Source organism: Rhipicephalus microplus, unplaced genomic scaffold, assembly GCF_043290135.1.
Source record: "Rhipicephalus microplus isolate Deutch F79 unplaced genomic scaffold, USDA_Rmic scaffold_12, whole genome shotgun sequence".
In the NCBI taxonomy this organism is placed as follows: Eukaryota; Metazoa; Arthropoda; class Arachnida; order Ixodida; family Ixodidae; genus Rhipicephalus; species Rhipicephalus microplus.
Window position 1 is genome coordinate 28,510,201 of NW_027464585.1, and position 24,298 is coordinate 28,534,498.

The 24,298-nt window shown below is 41.4% G+C and overlaps 1 protein-coding gene across 1 annotated transcript; it reads left to right on the top strand.

Annotated features, from left to right (window-relative positions):
- Positions 1–344: 344 nt before the first annotated feature.
- Positions 345–1,847, top strand: LOC142783744 (uncharacterized). The gene is made up of 2 exons (XM_075882324.1): positions 345–543; positions 1,425–1,847. Exons 1-2 carry the CDS (start codon positions 490–492, stop codon positions 1,818–1,820), a joined length of 450 nt encoding a protein of 149 aa, XP_075738439.1. The 5' UTR covers positions 345–489; the 3' UTR covers positions 1,821–1,847.
- Positions 1,848–24,298: the final 22,451 nt, after the last annotated feature.

Sequence of the window (24,298 nt, forward strand, 5' to 3'; positions counted from 1 at the left end):
GCAAAAGAAAAAGAAAAACAACGAAAAACAAACAAAAAAATTAAACACACACACAAACTAATAAATACCTGGTGACTGACCCCCGAAAAAGCCGTACAATAAAATATGTGTTACTGGGATTTTAACTGCTGCCCTATAAATATAAAGACAAGCTCAAAACATGCAAAACAACTTATCTGCGCAGTCGATCGGGAGCGCTCAAAAAACACGTCCATCCACCGTGACAGTTCGCTGCAGTCACCATCGACGCGGCACGCCAGCAACAGGCAGCGCCGCGTCGCGGTGCATAGAATTCAGTTTCTTCGCCGCCGCTTGGGAAGGCGTCCGTTCCCGACACCAGGAAAACCTTTCTAGCAACTATACTTTTGCAAGTGGGGGCCTTGTGACGGCTCACAGGGCTCGGTTTTGCGTCGATTTTTGCCGTGTTTTGAGGTGTGCTTGCGCTACGTGTTTGTTTTTTGTGTTCTGCTGGTGCTGCTTATTGCAAAGATGAGCTATACTCAAGCGAGGACGTGTGGCGTCGTATTGTGGAGCACTCGCCAGGTATGTACCACATTCCTGCTGTCAGCGCTTTGTTAGTGCTATGTTTTTCGTAACATGTGGACGATAAGGGAAGTTAGTTAACGCAGCGAACCTGTTTGTGTGTATCGTGTCATCGGGATGAAGGCAAATTTATTAGAAGTGAAGCGCGGGGGAGCTTTTTCTTTTGATTGAAGCATGGTTCAGTGTTTATGTGTGCACAGCGGGAATTTGGCGGCGCATTTGAGCGGAGTTAATGGCGGCGCCCGCCTCTGTTGGCAGTGGTGTTGGAAGGGGGCTTGTACGCGATGTATTACTATTTTGGTTGAATAATTCTTGTGTGAAGACGGCGTTTGTTAGGTCTAAGCGTTGATCATGCCTAGGGCGGGTGTGCTTGGATTTCTCTTTTTTTTGGACGCCTGTTCATATTGTGCGCTATAGAAGTGAACCTGTGTAAGACAGTTTCATATGCTGTACGTCCTTTTTTAACTGCTGTCACGAATTCTAGCGGGTAGCTGAACGTATGCAGGTGTATGCATCCGTACCAGCACGCATCTTTGAACTACCGCGTTACTCGAGTTGTGTTCTCGTGCAGCATGTTGCTTCGTCTTAAACAGGGCTCGCAAAGCTTGCATCATGCTGCCCGTTCAGTCAAATTCCAGCTTACAGCACACACCCGCAACTTAGGTTGCCAGATTCGGCCAGAACTCATGAATTCTGAGCCGTTCGTTAAAATTGAACCAAATTTTCGAACGAATCTTTGATGGTTAATTGTGGCCGAGTCACTGTATCTTAACTGTGTGAGGCCTAATTCGATCATTAGTTCATGCGATTGAGCACATTTGAGTGGGCAGAACAGCGGCAACACCGGAATGTCGCTAAATCGCTGCTTGTTTTTCACGCAGCTTTTTGGATTCTACCATGGATTGCTCAGCGGTGACGCTGCCTTGTCGTCCATGCTGCCTCTTCTGCAACACGACAATGCTGTCGATTGTGTGCCTTTGGTCTATCCTGCCACACCGCTTGAAGTTGACCCTGGCACGTTTCACGGCTTTAGCGATGGATTCCCACGTGTTCCGCCTATGACCGACGTCTTCTACTCAAAGCCATTCATCGCTAACACGTGGTCGGCAACGTCAACACAGGATGCTATAAAGGCCATCGCGGCGGCTCCTCGCATCAGTGGGCAGAACAGCGGCAACACCGGAATGTCGCTAAATCGCTTAACCCCGGTCGAACTTAACCCCGGTCCTAGAGGTGTCTCTTCAGCAAATACTGCTAAGACAACCGATATCCAATAAAAAAAAAAAACTTTATTTCGTCCACAAGTGTGTGTGTTGTGGGACAGGAGGGCTCGAGAAAAAGTGCATTTATCCACTTGAGAAGCCTCGAGCCCCCGTTTTACATGGCATACAGCGAGAGCATGGAAGTGATTATGCAGTACTGATATAATACAATACTTATACTAACACAGTATTACAATATTTACAACAATCACTATACAATACAAAATGTGCACACTATCTAATGGTAAATCATTCACATAATCATGAGATCGCAATCAGCATTTCTTCATGCAAAAAAATGACTGAAAAAAGACAAAAAGAAGAGAAAACAGTTAAAACATGAAAACTCGTTGAACAGAATCTATACTTTTTTTACAAAGAGAAAAGAGCATCAATCCTTGGCGGCAAAGAATGCTTTGATTGCACTGTTCCCAGTTGTCTCTAAAATGATTTCACATTGATGGAGTTCATTTAACAACTTTGGAAGCCTATGACGAAGCATTTGTTTTCTTATCATAATGCGTGAAAAAGGTATTTTCCAGATATCATCATTTCGTGAATTATATGACCTTGTGAGTGGTGTCAACTCAGAAAATGTACGAAGTAGTCGGTCTGTATCTTGCTTGTATTTTCTGGCTAGATTTAATGGATACAAATTGTGTACGGACGTGATGCTATATTTGATAAACAGGTCTTTTGTGTGCGCAGTTTTTTCCACGGATGCAATGTGGCGAAATGCTTTCTTTTGTAAAACAAACAGGTGGTTCAGGTTTGTTAACCTCGTTGTGCCCCAGACTTGACAGCAATAATTTAAGCGAGAAAGAAATAGTGCATTATAAATATGAAGCTTGACAGCTGTTGGCAAGTGGAATTTGAATTTCGCCAGAATTCCTACTACCTTTGCTACCTGTGTAACAACATGATTTATATGAATGTCCCATGATAGATGCTTTTGAAAAAATACACCAAGTGATTTTACTGAGTCAACAATCTCGATACGTGAATTTCCTAAGATAAGATTCAGAGTGCGTGCTACAGGTGATTGTCGGGGTGTGAAGATAATAGCTTTTGTTTTGGCTGTGTTTATTTCAAGAGAATCGATTACGCTCCACTTGTGTAAGTCGCGCAGAGCTATGTGAACGTTATTTTGAAGAGTTTCGTAAAAATTGCTGAGAAAGAAAATAGTTGTATCATCTGAATAAGTAATGTACTTTGCTCCATAATTAATTTTAGAAATGTCATTTATATAAAAGTTAAATAATAGTGGTCCAAGTATGCTTCCTTGAGGTACACCTGAGGTATTTGCCTTGTGCCGAGATAAATTGCCTTGATTACAAACACATTGCATTCTGTGTTGCAGGTAAGACGTTATAAGAGCGAGCGGTGTGCCTCTAATTCCATATAATTCAAGTTTTTTAGTGAGTGTTAAGTGGTTTAGGCGGTGTTTGGTGGTTTAGGCCTTAGAGAAATCAATGTATATGACTTTTTTATGACATCAATGCAATGTATATGACATCAATGCAATGACTTTTTTCATGGAATGCTTTTAAAATGATTTCTTTTTGCATGACAAGGGCAAGTTCTGTTGATCTCCCTTTTCTGAATCCAAATTGAGTTGGGCTAATTAAATTGTACTTGTTTGCAAAACCAATTATTCTGGCATTAATTATCTTTTCTAAGCCTTTGGAGAACACGGGCAGTATGGAAATCGGTCTGTAATTTGATAAGCTATTTTTTCACCGCCTTTGAATATTGTAATAACTTTTGCTACTTGCATTTTCTTCAGAAAGACGCCTGTAGAGAGAGCAAGATTATAGATATGCGTAAGCTGTGGCAGTATGATGTCAAGAACATACTTGACTGGCCTAACTTGAATGCAGTCAATATCGCATGTTAAGCTGTTCTTAAGAGATTTATAAACGTTATCTATTTCACTATCGGTGGTGGGATTCATATATATGCTTGCCGAGTTCCTGCTGATCCCCTTTATTGCCTCCGGGGAATGAGAGCTAGAAACTAGATTTACAAAAAAACTAATAAATTCTTCAGCTAATTCTGCTCCTTGTATGACTTGATTGTTCAACTTTAGTTCATGAGTTTCTGGGTTTTTAGATGCACGATTTAGTAGCTCAATAACTTTTCTCCACATTACGTCCAAGTTCTGTTTATTTCCCATGTCAAAATAATTGTACAGATAGTTTCGCTTTGCATTACGTAATAAGGCATTATTTTTGCTTCTATGTAACCGAAATGTATCCCAGTCGGCAGCGTTACGCATTTTGAGAAATATATTAAAAAGCCTATCTTCCTTTTTATTCATTTTAAGGCACTCCTTATTTACCCAGGGCTTACGCGCTTTTTTACTTTTTTTTATGTGTGATTAATGGAAAAGACTTTGAGTATGCTTCAAGAAATATGCGCAGCCCCGCCGCGGTGGTCTAGTGGCTAAGGTACTCGGCTGCTGACCCGCAGGTCGCGGGTTCAAATCCCGGCTGCGGCGGCTGCATTTCCGATGGAGGCGGAAATTTCGAGGCCCGTGTGCTCAGATTTGGGTGCACGTTAAAGAACCCCAGGTGGTCAAAATTTCCGGAGCCCTCCACTACGGCGTCTCTCATAATCATATAGTGATTTTGGGACGTTAAACCCCACAAATCAATCAATCAATCAATCAAATAGGCGCAAACATTCATCATATGCATTATCCGAAGTGGTAGACATGTATACAGTATCCCATTTTATTTTTTCGAGGCTGTTGCGAAAGTTCCGCAAGGTTTTTTCATTGATGTCTTGAATTTTTTCGCTCGTTGGAGAGGTACGACCAGAATTAGGCTTTTTGTCAACAAAAAAATGGGCAAATGATCACTAATGCTCGATGCTAATACACCACTGATGACTTCGGGCTCTGGTAAGTTTGTTATAAACAAGTCGATTAATGTTTCCGTTATATTTGTCACTCTAGTGCATTCTTTAATCACATTATTTGAGCAGTATGAAATAGCATTGTGGATAACTTGTGTTGAGCATTTGAGTAATTTAACATGTCTATGTTAAAATCACCACCTATAATTATTACTAAATTGTTTTCACTTGCATAGCTCAATAAGTCTTCCAAATGTGCAATGAATGCATCGACGATTCCATCTGGAGGGCGGTACATTGCAGCTATGACATAGTTCTGTGATACAATTGTGAGACATTCTGCATCGTAAGTTATAAAACAAAATTCAGGAAGTAGGTCACAAGTAATGCACTTTTTGATATTTAGTAGCACTCCTCCACTACGTTTGTTCTTGTGGTTTAAGCGAAAAGTGCGATAATTATTATTCACTATGGCATCACAGTCCGAATTCAGCCACATTTCAGTGAGCATGACTATGTCGAACTTGAAATAAAACCGATCTAGGAAAACGTTTAGCAAGTCTTGTTTATGATAGGCAGACCTGATGTTTAGATGGAAGCACGTTAGTCCAATAATGCTTTCGGAAGCTATTTGTCGGTTGACATCTTCGGGTTGCAATGTCATTTTCGGTACAAAATCGTGGTTGAAGGCGTATCACTGTACATTCAGATTATTTTTGCAATGTCACTCTCACAGTGTACGCGAACTACCTTGGACTGTTCGTCCTTGCGGGCAAAAACCTTTCCATCCCTTGTCCAAACAAATTTCCATTCACATGCCTTTTTCTTGCTGATTGCCATCCCGAGCAATCTCTTGAGAGTAGGGCAGAGGTGCTCGTTAACAAATACTGGCTTATTTGTTGAGCGACCGATGTCGCTTGTTGATAGTCTAGTTTTTCTAGCCTTGAGCAAAAAGGCGTCACGCTTTGAGCGGCTATTAAACTGCACTACGATGTTTGAGCAGGAAGCATCGTTCTTGGTTTTCACTCTATGGCAAACATCAATGTCGCTTGCTGTTATTGGCTCATTCAGGGTTGTTCCCATCTGACACAGAATTTCATGCAGATTCTCATTACTACCCTCCTCAATTCCCTTGATTTCCGCATTGCGATTTCTAGAGTATTGCTCGCTATTTGTGATTCTTGTTTCATGATCCTTTAGTTGTTTCATACACTTATCACAATCCTATTTCAGTGCTAGGTTCTCTTTTTTGAGGGCCTCGTTTTCTTTTTGCAGCGTTTCATTGTTTATTTTGCTCTCGTCAAATTGCTTACTTAACAATTCAAGACTTTCTTTGACTTCCCTCAACTCTTTTTTGAGCTCAAGTTCAATTTTTAGATTTGAATTAAGTTCTTTCCTCATCTCTTCTTCGAAACGAGCAGACATGGTTAATTAATTTATTTATTTATACAATACTGCAGGCCACAAATGGGCCCAAGCAGGAGTGGGGGTGTTACAGAGCCGTTAGAACAATTATACAATCTTTAGTGAGGTAAAAACAATACACAGGACAATACAAAATGTTTTGAAAACACTGTAAAATATTAATACAAAATTTTACAAGTCAAACACTTGATCAATAGATTTCAGCACATTTGGGGAAAAAAAGAATACTTAAAATTGTTAGTGCGCGCTGTGATAGGCGAGAACTTTGCAGAATGGTAATTCCTGGTTGGAGGCGATGATAACGGAGTCAGGAAGGCCGATGTTTCGTGTCTGATATTCCCGTGTGATAATTGGAAAAGAAATTTTAGCCTATTCATTTTGCGTCGAGATTCCAAAGTAGGGATTTTATTCATCTGCATTAGTTCTGTCGGGGAGTCATAACGGTGGTATCGGTTGTAAATGAAACGGACGGCTAATCTTTGGATTTTTTCGAGATTGTCAATGTCTTTTGTTGTATGTGGATCCCAGACTATGCATGCGTATTCAAGGCATGGTCGTACTATTGTGTTATACGCAAGAAGCTTTATGTTCGCAGGCGAATTTTTCAGTTTATGTCTTAATAAGCCTAGTTTTCGTCGTGCTGAGGCGCATACATTAAGAATGTGGGAGGACCATGTTAGATTACTAGTAATTGTAACGCCAAGATATTTAAAGCTATCAGTTCGCGAGATAGGAAGACCATTGATTGTGTACTGATGTTCATATGGTTGCTTTTTGTTAGTAATACGCATAAATACGGTTTTCTCAGTATTTAGTTTCATGTCCCAAAGGTCGCACCAATTATTTATTGCGTCAAGGCTATCGTTTAGAATTTGCTGATCATTAGAAGAATTAATTGTGCTGGATAACAAACAGTCATCTGCAAATAATCGTATTTCAACGCCTTTTTTAACACATGATACTACATCCTTAATATAAATCAGGAAAAGTAATGGTCCCAGAACACTTCCCTGGAAACGCCGGAGTTAACAGGAAGGAAGTCTGAATGAGAGTCATTTATACCTACAAATTGAACGCGGGAATGCAGGTAAGATTTTATCCAGTTTACGATTGTAGATTGAAGACCCAGTAAATTAAGCTTGAAAATTAACTTTGAATGGGAAATTCTGTCGAAGGCTTTACTGAAATCTATGAAAACTACGTCGGTTTGGCCTGATTTGTCAATTACAGCAGAGAACGAATGAATAGAAGTAATAAGCTGAGTAGTGGTAGAAAGGCCCTTACGAAACCCATGCTGAAATGGTGACAGAATATTACGCTCATCTAAGAAGTTCAAAATGTAGTTCGAAATAATGTGCTCCATGAGTTTACAACACGACACAGTTAGTGATATGGGCCTATAGTTTGTTACGATGGCATTATCTCCTTTTTTAAACACTGGGACCACCCGGGCGATGAGCCAGTCTTTCGGGACAATGCCTTGCGACAAGGACGAGCGAAAAATTTCAACCAGGAAACGTGCGAGTGACTCGGCGTAGCGACGAAGAAATACATTAGGGATGTTGTCTGGGCCACATGATGTTTTAGATTTGATATTAAGAAGCATGGCAAATATGCCTTCAAATGTTATGAAATCTGGATCAACCTTAATACAGTTATCATTTGAATTGGCAGACACGGACGGGTCAGAAAACACTGAGTGGAAATAGCGGTTAAATTCAATCGCGATTTGCTTAGAATCTCGAATAGTTTCGTCTCCGAGCTTAATACATTCGACTGATTTTTGTTTCTTAGGCTGAAGTTTGCGCCAGAATTTTGCCGGATCACTTTTTAGGAACTGTGGCAGGGTCACCGAGAAGTAATGAAGTTTAGCTGCGCGTATATTATTACCAAGTGTATCTTTTAACTTTTGAAGCAGCGGGCCTTTCGGTTGCCGCCTTTTCGTTTTCTTAACCTTGCGCGTTAAATGAATAATTTCTCTGGTTATCCAAGGGTTTCTGTGGTTTGACTTTTTAGCTTTGTTTGGAATAAAATTTTCGAGGCAAAACTCACACAGCAACCGGAACTTTTTCCACAGATAATTAGCCTCATTGCCTGAAAAACCGTCGAAAGACAAATCAACATAGTCGAGAACAGATTCATCATTAGCCCTACTAAAGTCTTTAAACATTTTTCGCTGTAAGGGCACCTGGTCAGATAGATCTACTACAGAACATGAGAAAAGGACAAGCTTATGGTCGGACAGACCGTCTTCTACAGATACATATACATTGGAGAAACTTTTACTATAAAAAACGAGATCAAGAATGGATGCCGTATTTTCCTGAACGCGTGTTGGAGTTCCTACTGCTTGATCTAGATCACACGCCAACATAATATCAAAAACAACTTGATCGCTAAAACATGGAGAGCGTAACTTTGCCCAGTTGATGTTCGGGAGATTAAAATCACCGGCAATAATCAAGTGGTTTTTGGAATGCTTGAGTGAGTAATCATAAAGCTTGGTTAAAAATTCTACTTCTGAAGACGGGAGACGGTAAACAGCAATTAAGATAATTGTATTTCCAAAGACGTTTAACTGTAGGCATAAGCTTTCATGATCTTCTATTTGATCTAAAAGAATAGTGGTTGTGTGAGTATTCAAGACAACAGCGACACCACCACCTCTATTTGGTCTATCTCGTCTAATTATTTTGTAGCTTTCCGGTACTATATCTTCATCAGAATGATTATCGTTTAACCAAGTTTCCGTAAGAACGGTGATGTGGGGTGCGTAGGTTAACAAGATACTTTCGAGTTCTACAGTTTTGTTAACAATGCTTTGAGCATTAATATTAAGGAGGCGCAAATTTTGATTACATCGGCGAAGGGCTTGTCATGCACTAACTGTGCTTGAAACTGGTGTCGGCTTTGGAACGGTTAGAACCTTCACGCGCATGTTCTTGCTATCGTCCCACATAAAAGTGTCGTCATCGATCCGTAACTTATCGTGTACAAGATATGGCTTTTTCCCATTGGCTTTGTCAATTTTTCCACTTTCCCACAGTAGTTTACGTCGACGCAGTGTGTAACGGGAGTAATCGTTTTGAATGTAGATTTCAGTTCCTTTAAGTTTTTTTGCGTTTTTTAATATTTCTTGTTTTTCCGTGAAGTCCTGAAGATACATGATTACGGGACGATTTCCAGCTTGTCTACCAAGTCTATGTATACGACCAATCGAGTTGCAGGATACATTAAGTTTTTTACAAAACAGTTCATCCACTACTTCTTTTCTTAAGACGGCCTCAGTTTCGTTGGGTTTTTCAGTGAGGCCGTACACTACTAGGTTTGACCGCCGACTACAGTCTTCAATATCGACTATCTTCTCCGACTGATCTGCTACCGATGTTTTTAGTTCATTTAAAATTTTATCAAAGTTATCGATCTTGCAAGTAGATTTGTTCATGGTGTTAAGAAGCGTTTCTAGATTAGAAAATTTTTGAAGGACAGCTGCGAATGTTTCCCGTTGGGCATTTTGTTCCGATTTTATATCAGAGATACTCTTCAGAATTTCTTTCTGCCCTTCCAAAACCTTATCTAGTGTTTTTTGAATATCGGGTCCAGGGTTTGACTCAATATCGCCACAGAGCATAAGTTTGCACACAAAAAAACAGTCGTATAAAATACCGAGGCAGGTGCGTGGGCATGGCACAACAACCAAGAACCTGTTGCTTGAACAAACAGAAGAATGCGTACAACCAACCTGCATAACGAAGTGACAGAGCTTGGTAAGCATTGCTGCTTGGTGCATTTCGCCATGCCCACTGAAACAGGAAATAAGTCAATAGTTTTGGCAGCAGGGAGCAGCAAAAAAAAAGGGGGGGGGGGAAATGCGTATATATGGGAGCGATATCCAACCTGCGACGATAAGAAAGATGTGTCTTCAGGCGTGTTCCACGCTGCCCACGCTGCTGCCAAGTGGTCCGGTGCACGATGGTGTCCGGCTTATATATAAACACCCCCTTCGCGAGTGGCACTGGCAGTTCAGCTCGTTCCCCAACCGACATGGCTAATCTTCTTGCGCAACTACTGGCTGGCCAGAAAAAAAATATTACCGATATCAAAGAAGCATTTAACTCGCGATTCGAAGCCCTTGAAACTCGTGTATCTGAAATAGAATCTTACACAGCTATTGCTAATTTTGATGTGACAAACGATACGCTTAACTCTGAAATCGCGTCACTTAAGGAATCTGTCACCAAACTCAGTTTAAAGTCAGATGATTTAGAAAACCACTCACACCGAAACAATATTCTTTTACATAGCTTAGCGGAAACTTGTGATGAAATTACCGACTTTTTGCTGAATGCTGTAACACAGGTGCTATCTGAGCGTCTTCAGATACGTGCCCAGATATTGAGCGATGTCATCGCATAGGCAGATCGCGTGCAGGGAGAACACGACCAGTCATAATGAAAATCTTTATTACAGGGAAAAAATGTGCGTCCTGAAATGTGTTTTGAAACTAAAAGGGTCTGGTCTGTACATAACTGAAGATCTATCTCCAAATGTGCGCACCTTACGAAAGAAGCTGTGGGACGCAACTGCCAGTTATCGAGATAGCGGATCCAGAGTAAAACTACGGTATGATCATGCCTATATTGATGACGTGCGCTACATCTGGGACAATAGTACAGATTCCTTAAAGCGTGATTCTACTGGCGCCAATAAAGAATCGTTTGCTTCAAAAACTAAAGCACCTTCTCGTTGACTGCCAGGAATTTCTCAAAGACTAAGTATTTTGTATTTAAATGCCGGAAGCATTGTTAAAAAGCTCGTGCCTTTACTTGCCCTTGCTACGTCGTACTCTCCCCATTCAGTGGCCATAACGGAAACCTGGCTACATGATGGAGTGTTTGATTGTGAATTTGCTCCACCCCGTTATGTAGCAGTACGCAATGACCGATCACATGACAAAGCTGGTGGTGTAGCACTACTGATTCGTTCAGACATTAAATTTTTTGTGCTCCCCGACACACCTGATGTTGAACTAGTTTGGTGTAAACTATGTTTAAATAAACTGTCAATAATTGTTGGTGTACGCTATCGTGCACCAGGTTCTTCCTTAAAATATCTACAATGGCTTAGCACATTTGTGCACAAACATGACTTCGGTGCCTCAGAATTTGTCTTTATGGGGGACTTTATTGCACCGGGTATCGTCTGACAAACAAAAAGTTGCACTGGGCAAGAATTCTTTATTTGTAGGGAACTCGTATCTATGTCGGTAACCCTGGGCCTCACTCATATTGTACAACCTCCAACTCGCCACAACGCTCTCCTAGACCCCGTTTTCCTCAGTTCTCTCATTTAGTTCAAACAGCATTTCAGTGCGACATCATGGATGGCATTTCTCACCACAAAGCTGTGCACATATCGCTTCCATCCTGTCTAATTAAACAGCAGCTTAGCGTTACGCAGTTTCTAGGTTTCGTTCATGCTGATGACGCCTCTATCGCAGATTTGCTAGCTTCGAACTTTGATTATTTTCAGGCACTTTGTAGTCACGGTCATGTTGACACTTTAGTTAGCGCATTTGAGCATATCGTGAAGTCATGCATAGCTCAATTCGTTCCTCTCAAGACCAAAAACAGAAATCTGCAGATTCCATGGATGAATCGCAGCTTGCTGCAAACTTCACGTCGCGTTCGTCGTCTGCGCCGTTTGAAAAAGACAGGTAATCCAGACGTTGTCAGTCGCTTTAACGCTGCTGTGATAGATCTGCGTAAACAAATTAAATGTGCTAGGAACTTTTATTTCCAAATTGAACTTCCAGCATTATTAAAATCTAACCCGCGCAAATTCTGGTCTTCTATTCACCCCGCTGGAACCGATACAGTTTCCTTTATATTAGACAGCAAGGCAGTTTCAGACCCCGTTAAGATAGCCAATGCGTTCAATACCCATTTTCAGTCAGTATTCACGAACGACAATAATGTTCTACCTTCGCTAGAACTTCAAATCCAGAGCTGTCCGTCGACAATCTGGTAATTAGCACAGATGGTATCCTAAACTTGATTCTCAATTTAGATACGAAGAAGTGCACTGGCCCCGCTATATTCCGAATAGCTTTCTGGTGCGATATGCTCTGTGGTGTTCACGTTATTTGACGATCATTTTTAACAAATCTTTGTCTTCAAGTACAGTTCCCGAGTCCTGGAAGTTAGCCAAGGTCCTGCCTCTGCATAAATCAGGAAACAGACAACTCCTCTCCAACTATAGACCCATATCACTTACCTCCAATTCTGGAAAGCTGCTCGAACACATCATTTATAAACACATAACTGAGTTTCTTGTAACGAATAATCTTCTGTCCTGCACACAACATGGATTTCGTTGCGGCTTCAGCCCAATAACGCAACTGGTGGAATTTTCGCATGATAATATTAGTCATTTAGACATTGGTAATCAAATTGATGTAATATTTATAGATTTCTCGAAGACTTTCGACACCGTCATACACAGCAAGCTTCTAGGTAAACTATACGTAATTTTAAATAATTCTCAATTGATTGACTGGTTAGCAAGTTTTCTAAACTCGCACTTTCATTTCGTCTCATTCAATTCCAAGTCGTCCTTAGCCGTAAAAGTCACATCTGGTGTCCCCCAAGGCTCCGTTCTCGGTCCACTTTTATTTCTGATTTTTATAAATGACCTTGCCAGCAATCTTAGGTCCCAAGTTTGCCTGTACGCCGAAGACTGTGTACTTTACCAGGTAATTAGTTCTCCTAATGATCATGCCATACTTCAGGATTCTTTCTCGCAGTTTTGTTCTTCGTGCTCGGACTGCAGATGCGCATAAATTTCCAAAAAACAGTAGTTTTGTCCTTTACTAACAGCCATTCACCATCGCGATATGCATACTCCTTCAACAACATCGCAGTTCCCCGAACACAGACGTACAAATACCTTGGCGTTATGCTCACACACAACATGCAATGGTCGCATCACATAGACTACATTACGTGTAAAGCATTAAAATAGTTAGGTTACTTAAGACGTACATCATCTAAATTGTCAAAATTGACCAAATTACTAATGTACAAAACACTCATCAGCCCTATATTAGAGTACGCTTCGTGTATGTGGAATCCATACAAAGTGGGTGACGTGAATAAAATTGAATTTGTCTAAAGGAAGTCTGCTCACTTCATTTTTCATCGCTATGACCATGATTTTTCGCCCTCCTCTGCAATGAAATCCATGAAGTTATCTCCATTGTGCGCTAGGTGTGATATTGATTCCTTGAAACTTATGCACTATTATGTTCACTCATCACGCCGGCTTTCTAATGATAATTACATCGTGTATGCTAATGCTCTGCCAAATAGACGTGGTCACAATCTTAACATAAAGCCATTCTTCGCGCGTACTAATATGTTCAAATACAGTTTCTTTCCGAAAATTATTGTCTTCTGGAACGAACTACCAGGTTCGGTTCGTGAAATGAATATGTCAAATTTTTTGGAGGCACTGGAATGACATTGTTGTCCTCTTTTTTTTAATTTATGTACTCGGTTGTGCTTAGAATGTGGCGATAATTGTTGTGATTTTTTCTGATGAAGAACTTGTTTGATGTTGCTCATATTCTTTCCTACCGTATGTACCCCACTCCTGCAATAGCCCTGCATTGGGCTGCAGTATTTGAAAATAAATAAATAAATTTGATTTTATTCAGCTTGTTTTCACTATGCTTCAATTTCGTTCTGTTCTTTTGGTTTATTAAATATTGTGTGCGCGTCGCCTGGCCTTGGTGTTCAATTTTCGCTAAACACTTTTACATTTACAAACAACAAGAACAGTTTAGACCACCACCTCCAATAAAATTTCGTAATAGATGACAAGCTGAAACTGATCTGGTAAGGAACAGACATGAAAAGAATTAAAAATCACACACTGATTACGAATAAAAGCACGTTTGTCACTTGTGAGCAAGGCTCCTGTACAGAGGCCAAAATGTCGTGCTTTTATTTGCTTTCACGTCAGATGACAAGCTTAAGTAAATTCTCTAGCCATGCGCTACAGTTGTAGAAGGGATGTCTGGTGGTTGCAGAAACAAAAATTTTATTTATCACTCAAAACGTGTGATAATGTTATACATCACAATATGCATGCATAAGGCATGCACTTGTTGCTGTTAAAATCTAAATTGGACATTGTATTTATCTGGGAATCATGAATATAGACTGAATGTACCTAAGCTGTTTGCATTGAAGCAAATATACGTTGGAAATCAGAGTCATGTGATGTTTATTGTGTATTTCTAAATCCCGGCCAATAGCTTCCAGGATTCTGGTTATTGGAGATTGTTGCAGAAGCTTGCTTGCTTTGTTGGGATGTTATGTAGTTCAATAAAGATGCCTTGTATGCCTTAGCATTCCCACTTTTTTTTTTCATACATTCATAACACAGACTGTGATAAGAGGTATGTGAGGGGTACTGCCTATTTAGCCAACCAGAATTATTGAAACTTATGGCCATTATTTAGCAGCAAACAATAGTAATTTAGTGAAACCAATTTCTGATAATACAGGTATAATCGTCACAATGTAAGCCGCCCGAAGAAAGCTACATTAGCTGTGTTCAAAATGAATTTCAGAATTTAATTTTATATGTTACCTGCGATGAATACTTGACAAAGGTGCATACTGTAATGTATGTGCTGTCATATCACTAAATTGGCATGTATACGCTCAATACAGGAGCGCTATTTAAGCATATTTGTGACATATCTCTAATGTAGAAATTGCACATTCGTTTCTAATGTTGCGGCTGTGTTCACCAAAAACATTAAGGAAGTTTTCCTTGTAACATGTCCGGTTTTTGTACATCCTGCTTTTTTTAAACACATTGTTCCTGATCATTATAAAAAAAAAACTGCCCGATAAAACTGTACTAACTGACACATTTTACTAAATTGTTTTTTTTCCATCGCAGCCTATGCATGCTCGTCGTACGAAGAGTGGGGAATACGTGCGGACTAGCCTGTCATCAATGCTGGCTCGTGGAAAACTTGGCTGCTTGTGCACAACAGCTGTACTTGGTTTCTGTTTTCTGTGAAAAAGTAACTTCACAGAACCACCTGGTAGCTGTATTCAAGGAGCACGCATGTTCAGGATGTTCAAAATTAGCCCTTTTGTTTTTCATTAAAAAGGAAGTCAGCACTGCGTGTTATGTGTGTAAAAGCCATCTTTGCAGACAGCAATGTATCCAGGGGGACCCAACGTGAGATAATAATTATCATTGTCAGCGATGCCGTCGAGTAAGATTAATTAATGAACCTATTGGTGACCACTGCAGGCGGTCGTGTATGTGGTAAATATTTCCGCGAGTCACATTTCTACATAACTTCGAGTGTAACATTTCTAGCATGCTTGTGCTCAGGTATTCTGCTGCAAAGTTTAGTTGCGGCTTGCATCATTATGTATGCAGGACAGTGAGAACTAGGACAGACTCCCTGATGTGATTGACGCATTTATTCTGACCATAAGTCAAAGGTATGGGTGAACATTATAATAATGGCTGCCCTTTTACTTTTGGCTGGCAAAAGCAATAACTGGCTGCTTTTTCTCACAAGACTGTAATATATCGCTGATCCTCACTGCCTTGCATGTGTAATCACGAAAAGCAAAATTAAACTTTTGAATGGGATATCAAACCCACTCAAAGAATTTTTCCAAGTGGGACTGTGTAGAAACACGCCTGCCTCCAACTTTCCAGTTTAGACATACCCGCTTCTTTCAATTACTAAAATTTCAATATTCTTAGTTGATGGGGCAACTGACAGCATTATTTTTTTTCTTTGTGTCCCCCTGGACACAGCTTATCTGGAAAGTGTTTTTTTCTGCTCTTGGAGCTGAATTTTATTTCAACTACAAAGCACATTTCTGAATGCGTCAGTGCTACTTACTAAGCTCTTTAATGCATATTTAGTTTTTTCAAGATCTACTGAGTGAGCTGCACTCCAGACTTGCATGTCATGTTTTAATTGATGCCCTGTTAATGTTAAGTGAACATTGTTAATAACTGATAGGAGTCATTCTGGAATATTGTAACTTGAGTCCATGGATTGAGGGGGGGGGGTGAATTTTTCTAACTTTGTAACTACGTAGTAATATTTGCTTGCTTTCTTTTTGTGAAGTGTAATCAGAACGATATTTGCTGAGTTTGTGTTAAAACCACAATAAGATTATCAGTAAAGACCGGAACTATAAAGACACAAAAAAAATGTTTTAGGTGTCTATACTAGGCTCTACAAATTGCCATTTCGGCATAAATAGGCGTTAAAAATTATCATTTAGGCATATATAGGCACTGATTCAGTAGCGTGCTGAGGACAAATATTCTTCTTCTAACAAACACAGCACGGGAATTCAGTGCTTTAGAAAAGCTATATTTATATTTTCCATGAAAAGGAATAGCAAGAAGCACAATCATTTGAACAGATTTGGGTGAAAGCTGAGGTAATCCAACATTGTGAGAAAGGCTATGAAAACAGTGACAAACCAACATCATATCAAGGTTTCCTGCCTTGAATTGTGCTTGCTTTCATTCAGTATTTTGCTTTATGCAAGAAAAGAAAGCTCGACTTCTACTGAAGTTAGTGAAGCGTACTTGTGGCCTAGCACTTTCAATGCTTTAGTTGCATCCAGAATATTTGAATCAGCACCACTCGAAACTTTAGACACTTGCTTTAGCACATACAATCTGCGATTCTTTCCAAGGCAGATTCAAGCTTTGAGGCAACCCTGTCAGGGGCGGGTCTAATGGAGACGAGGCAAACCTTTGCTGCACATCCGAAAAAAGAAAAATAAAAGGGAGGGTAGGGGTATTCTTAAGCTTTACCTTTAAGTGTTAAAACGCAATAGCGACCCTGTGCCTGGTGCATACTTCCACCACTTAGTGCATACCTTCATTGCATGATGTTACTCAACAAGTTTGAATTGTGGATCACCATGCAGTGTAATCGATAAAGTGTAAAGTGGCTTGTATCAGTGAAGCTTTCACATATGGCTGCATTCTATGTAGTATGTGCATGTGAGTTCCCAGATGTCGATATAAAACTAACAACATGAATCTTTGTGCCCGTGGAATGACCCCGAAATACACATTATTCGCACAGATTCAACTATTCTTTCAATAAATTGACAGTTCCATAACCAATTTTGGAAGTTTTATGCCTATGGGTGCACCAGAGTGGACATCAAACTTTAAAATATTGTTGACTTTTCCCATTTCTTCTTCACGGCTTCTCATGTAGACCATTTCTCAATCGACGAAGTAGCGCTATGATCCACTAATCCTTTGCCTGAGAAGGTCATTTTACGGCGTCTCTTTATTCCGCACTGCTCGGCAGACATCCGACAGCTGCCGGTATGAAAAACACAAATGCCAACAAAAATTATGTGTAGGCTGTAGTCGGCAGCGCTAGGCTAGCTTAGTTTCGGCTGGTTAGTGTACGTTCTAGGTACACTGTACTCTAACCTCCCAAACGCAACCACTGAGCTGCACTTCTCTGGCACCTAGCGATCGGAATTTTTAAGGAACAGTGGATACACTAGCGTAAGCCTTTCCTCGCTTCACTACTGTACCATGCTTAAGCAGCCGTGCCGCACTACTCTCAAACTAAGCGAAGGAAATCTTTTAGGGGGGCCTGCTAGCACTATAGGTGCTAGCCTCACTCTTCCTCACTGGGGTACAAGCCCCGCTCGCGTAAATGTGCCTTTAAAGTGTGATATTATCTGAGCGTTGGCAAACGTCACATGCGTCGGAGCACATTTACCGAGTCTAGATATATGTTGGCTGTGGCAGTGCGTCGACCTATGATCTGTTTTCGCTAATATAACACAGTGTATGCGCGCGTCGATCCTACGTCGAACCATGATCGCACTTTACCAGAAGTTAAAAATATCAATGAAAAAAAAACTAGCGCTCTATGCATGTGTTGTCGTTAATATAGCACTTCAAGTGCTTCTTGTTTTCCTTCATATGCAGAGCTCATTTAAGCAAAACATTTACGCGACGAACATGAAAAAAAATTTTAGGCACTGAAAAGCTCATATAGGCACGAAGCTCGAATCAGGCACACACAGGCACAATATATATGCGATTAAAATGTTTCCCATCATTTAGTTCGTGTTTATATGTATAAGAGGCTCGAAACGGACTCCAGAAAAAATAGGCGTTTTGCCTAAAGTTCCGGTGTTTATTTATCAGGGACGCCGTAGTGAAGGGCTTCAGAAATTTTGACTACCTGGGGTTCTTTAAAATACACCCATGTCTAAGCAGACAGGTCTCAACCATTTCTTCTTTGATCGAAATCACGGCCATAGCCATGGTTATTTCTGCGGCCTTCAGTTCTGCAGTCGAGGGTTACGTGAACAGTATACTGGTTGTGGGCTGTAGTCTTGCTTACAACGATGCAGGTTAAGTAGAGCGGTCTGTGCCAACCAAGCATCCCTGCTAGTGCTCTGATGTTGTGTTTGTCACAATCCTGCAGACACCATGCAGACAGTGCAACGGGCCTAATTTCTCGTCTGCATAAAAGGTGGCTACTTACAGGACACATCCAGGACAGAGACGTAGAGGCGACATAAAAGCGGCGGCCAAATCGTGACAACTGGGAGACATACAGAACGGTCACATATGAGAAACATAGAGGACGGACACTTTGAGGTGACATAGAAGTGGCGGCCAAATCGCGACATTTGGGAGACATACAGGAGGGTCACAAATGGGAACATACAGGATGACGCCTTGAGGCAATATAAAAGCGGCGGCCAAATCGAAACATTTGGGAGACATACAGGATGGTCACAGATGGGAAACATACAGGACGACGCCTTGAGGCAACATAAAAGCGGCCGCCAAATCGTTAAAGTCGAGAAACATACAGGTTACGTCCTCATGTTGCCTCAAAGAACCATACAGTACACTTACAGGATGTTGCCATTTTCATAGAGGTCAGTGAATCAAGGATATTAACCGTGCGGACTTCACACCAGAATGCGATCAGTGGTAAGGCCAACTTTCCTATTAAGTGCCGTTTTCTACACTTCCTTTGCATTGAATAACACCAATGGAATAATGTGAAAGATAACGAGGACGCCCACCCTAGATTAAAAACAATCTTTGTGTGGCAAATATGAGGGAGTGACCTTGTATCGATGACATTAGGCACCACGGGTTTCTTCAGAAATATTCAAAGTGTCCTTTACTTTGCTGCCATGAAGATGCGCTACTGCTGCTTAACTGGAAATAGTGTACGTTATTCTGTCGTTCTTTATTATCCTACGCCTGCGAGCGCCACTACAGACCATCCGACATGGTAAACACAACAAGCTATGTGGATACAAAGACCAGCAGAGTAATTGAAGCAATGCTGAGGCTTACCCGTGTTCGACCTCATGCAGTTCCAAGCATATTGCCGAACTGTCCAGCTTATCTTTTCGCCACAGCCGCAACCACATCTCGAGAGGCCCCAAATGAAAAGAAAGCTCGTCACGGCAAGAAGACGTCAACCTGTCCATCAAGACGCATCCCGAGGAAAAGCAAAATAACAGAATTGGCACTTTTCAGGCACTCTTTAACTGCCTTCCGCCTATCAAGGTTTCAAAATTCTGGACAGTTTCTACGCCGCATGACTGTGTACTCTTCCTCAACCTGACTTTTCATGGTGCTTCAGCTATTAGAAAATAAGTGAGAATTACAGAAAACTTCTTTATCACGCTGTGTTTTCAAGACATCGAGGTCATCAAACTTGATGGCACCGACATTCCCGAAATTCTGAATGACATTCGGTGCTTGACGCGTCTTCCGGAAGCTGTTGAGGAATTTGATGAGACTCTTACCTTAAAGTCACAGCAGGATTAGTGCTACAACACCTACTTAGTGCTCCAACCATCATTCTGCTGAAAAAATATTGTAAACTTAAACACGATGAACTTGTTCAAAAGCCCCACCGCGGTGTCTAATGGCTAGGGTACTCGTCTGCTGACCCGCAGGTCGCGCGATTGAATCCCGGCAGCGGCGGCTGCATTTCTTATGGAGGCGGAAATGTTGTAGGCCCGTGTGCTCAGATTTGGGTGCACGTTAAAGAACCCCAGGTGGTCGAAATTTCCGGAGCCCTCCACCACGGCGTCTCTCATAATCCTATAGTGGTTTTGGGACGGTAAACCCCACACATCAATCAACTTGTTCAAAAGAAAGTGGTCGAAAAGCGGAAGCTGAACACCTCAAAACCTTGACACTTGGGTACTTTCACTTGTCTGTAAAACGTCACGCGCACTTGACCATTTACATATTTTAATAAACTCTTTTGTTACAACCAACATAGTTCATGCAAGCACATGGTTAGTGAAGTAAATATATATAAATTTTGATGAGTCTAGCTTTGGTTGCCGTAAAAAGAAATACAAAAGACGCATACGCTTCTAAAAGACTGTCAATTCCAATATATATATATATATACATATATATATATATATATATATATATATATATATATATATATATATATATATATATATATATATTTATATACGGAAGCGATAAAGCACGACTAACGAGGAAACACTTTTATTAATCACATACGCGCGTCCGGGGTTAATGCGTCCGGGGTTATTTACTTTATATATCTTGGGCAGAAGATAAAATCTACCTGCAACAGGGCTGAGTGGGACAGTGGGCTGAGTGGATAAAATCTACCTGTTGCAGGTAGATTTTATCTTTTGCCCAAGATACATAAAGTAAATAACCCCGGACGCCCTATCATCTCTGGCATAGGAACAGTAACTGAATACTTATCCAGGTTTGTCGATAGCCTCATAAACAGGATCCCACCTACTTTCTCATCATTTATAAAGGACACAAATCACTTCTTGAAAGACATTTTAGACATAGGTGTTCCCGATGATAGCTTTCTGGTAACACTTGACGTGTCGTCCTTGTACACAAACATTCCACACAACGATGGCATTTGCGCTCTCATCAAGGCTTACGATGATTGTTGCTTTGACAAGCCAGTTGATGGTGAAACCATTGGTACTCTCATGAAGCTCATCTTAGAACTAAACAACTTCGAATTCAATACCTTGCACTACGTTCAAACAAACGGGCCATCTATGGGCACTAGAGTAGGTCCTAACTACGCAAATATCTTTATGGGCCTGTTGGAAGCTAACTTCATGGAGATTTCACCTTTGAAGCCATGCTTCTACAGACGCTTCATCGATGACATCTTCATGATTTGGCCACATGGCGAAGCAAGTCTCTTAAGCTTCATTAAGAATTTCAACAATGCCCACCCCGCCATTGCTTTAACCCATAGTTACTCATCAACAATAAACTTTCTTGACGTTACCGTCACAGCTAGCGAAGGACGGCATTCCACAAATCTCTTTCGCAAACCGACTGCTAGGCATCAACTCCTCCATTTCCATAGCAATCACGTCCGACATTGCAAAACAGGGATACCGTACAGCCAAGCTCATAGGTTTAAAAGAATATGTTCCAGCCACGAAGATTTTCTTTCGAATTGCCAGGATATGAAACGTTCGCTCATTCAACGTAAATATCCACGGGGAATAATTGATGACGCCATAAAGCGCGCTGACAAACTAAACTGAAATGACCTGCTCAACGCTGACCCCAAGGCGTTGTGTACATCCCAGGTTAACCTTGTGCTCACCCATTCAACGTCAGCTCCAAACGTCACCGCGATTTTGAAGCGACACCATAACACATTAACGCAAAGCAAGCGCCTTAAAATATATTCGCAGAGCCACCGAGAGTGGTGTACAGACGTGCACGTAACCTCCGTGATATTCTTCCATCGTCTAAGCTCGCTGCCCGTAAACAAAATGGCTGCGCTCCTTGTGGAAAGTCGCGGTGCAAGGTGTGTGCGCAGATGGTAACTACGCAAACTGTCATCAGTTCATCCACTGGCTTTCAGTTAACAATCAGGGGCAATCTAAATTGTGACAGTTCCAACGTAGTATACATGCTCGAATGCGATATCTGTAATCCACAATATATTGGCGATACAGAAACACCGTTTGGAACTCGGTTTAATAATCATAACTCGCATGTCAAAACCCTTCCAAATCTGCCTCTATCGAAACATCAGCAATGCCTGGTTATTCTTTCGACAATATTACAGCAACGGTACTAGAATTTGGTTTCCGCTCACATCATGAGCGGGAAATGCGCGAGTCGTTTCTAATCTACAAGTTCGGTACACTAAACTCTGGAGTAAATGAACACGCAGGCACACTCGCTAATCTACCTTGCACCACATAAGGTGTCTCATACCCTTCCGAGATTTCTAGTTCATTTTCTGTTATTCTACTCCTTATTTTTGTGTTCAGCAGAACCATCCTTGTTCCCAGCTTAACAAACTCAGTTCACCTAATTATCTTTAGTATGTATACCGCTCGTTCATGTGCTTCAATCTGCACGCATGGTTATCCTAATGCTTTCCACACCATGCGCCATATTTATATTTAAAATCTCTTTCACTCGTACTGACGTCGCTCTAACAATAAGAGGTGACCACTGTGTCCATGTTACTTTACGCATTGCATCTTCACACTAAATGTATTTTGCCTTTTTGTATAATCATGTCGAATCACTTCCGATTCCTATTGCGCATGTCCCAAAACTGTTTTAGAAATGTATATAATGGCTACGAAAGCTGCATTACATGTCACACTGACGAAGGCTGGCCCACCAGCCGAAACGTATGTGATTAATAAAAGTGTTTCCTCGTTAGTCGTGCTTTTTCGCTTCCGTTTATACTACGGAGCCAGTGCGCTTCCTTCCTCGCAACGTCTAGCCAAACCACTATGGCTCCTGCAACGACTACGTCGAAACCAATCTTCTGGAAATTCCCCGAAACAGAAACGTCAATAGTCGGCGACTCGCAGATGAAGTACGTCCATGAACACTTCAATCTATCCTGCGAAGAAACCCCGGCCTTCATTTCACAGCCCGGGGCACGAATCACCGATGTACAAGGAATTCTCGACCTTGTGCCCACAACTACCAAAACCCTTGTGCTCCACGTCGGGACAAACGACATGGCGCTCGGGAAGGCGAGTATCGCCATTACTCAGTATCGGCTATTGCTGCATCAAGTCGCAAATGTCTTGCCTCAGATAACTAAAGTCTACGCCACACTTATACCTCCTCGAAGCATCAACCACCACCGTGGTAGCCGCCACCACGATTTTATCCGTCGCTGCAATAGCGAAGCCTGCTTCTTCAACCACCGACTTCGAGACTACTGCCGTCGGTCGCGAAAAGTCTTCTACGTCGACCACGGCTTTGAATGGCTGCCTCCTTTTCGTGTGTTGGCAGCTGATAGATTGCATCCCAGTTTTGAAGGCGTTGCCCTTATTGCCGCCCATCTTCGCCAACTTTGCTTCAAGCACGCCAGAATCGCATCCTCACCATGGCGCGACTTCACGTCCAGTGAGACTTCGCAGTACCCGACACGGACATTGGACATTTCTACAAGCCAGTCCCCAGTGATAAACGCTTCACGTGATGCCGACGCGATGTGCTCCCCTCGGAACACTTCTTATGTCGTCAACGAATGTGCGACGCAGACTTCTCCGAACCTTGGCCGTCGCTACCAATCGAGGAGAAATGCTCACCGGGACACAGTGTCCAAGTGACTTCCTGCACCTTTGACTGGTAAAGCTACCTTTTGTACACATTCTGAGACATTTTTGCAAGCTAGAAAACTAGTAGACAAAAGGATTCGTGCTGAGCTCCATGCGTCAACGTTATCAACATACCTAACTTTGTACAAAGTGCCCAAAGGGTTACAACTGCGACTAAACGCAGCTACTTCCGAGCTGTCTTCTCACCACAAGGCGAGATGGCAAGAAGTTTTACAAAGTGCTTCGCTAAATTTGACGCGTATTGTTATAAACCATAACAAATCACGCGCTAAACAACTGTTTCGGAAAGAAAAGATTCTGCTTTCGCAGATATCTGCACCAGAGTGTGATCAATTAGTAGCTTACCAGCAAAATAAGGTTGCGAAACTAAGTGCAATGAAACAAAAGAAGTACATGCGTGACAACATGCTCCCCTCCTCAAGCCATGATATTCGAGCAAATCCAGCCGATAAAAGCGCATTGCCAGACAATGTAATCAATCTT

Bases quoted from the DNA above. Each gene is read 5' to 3' on its own strand.
- LOC142783744 (XM_075882324.1), top strand. From the start codon at position 490: ATGAGCTATACTCAAGCGAGGACGTGTGGCGTCGTATTGTGGAGCACT. The intron at 544-1,424 runs GTATGTACCACA...TTTTTCACGCAG, and splicing joins TATTGTGGAGCACTCGCCAG to CTTTTTGGATTCTACCATGG.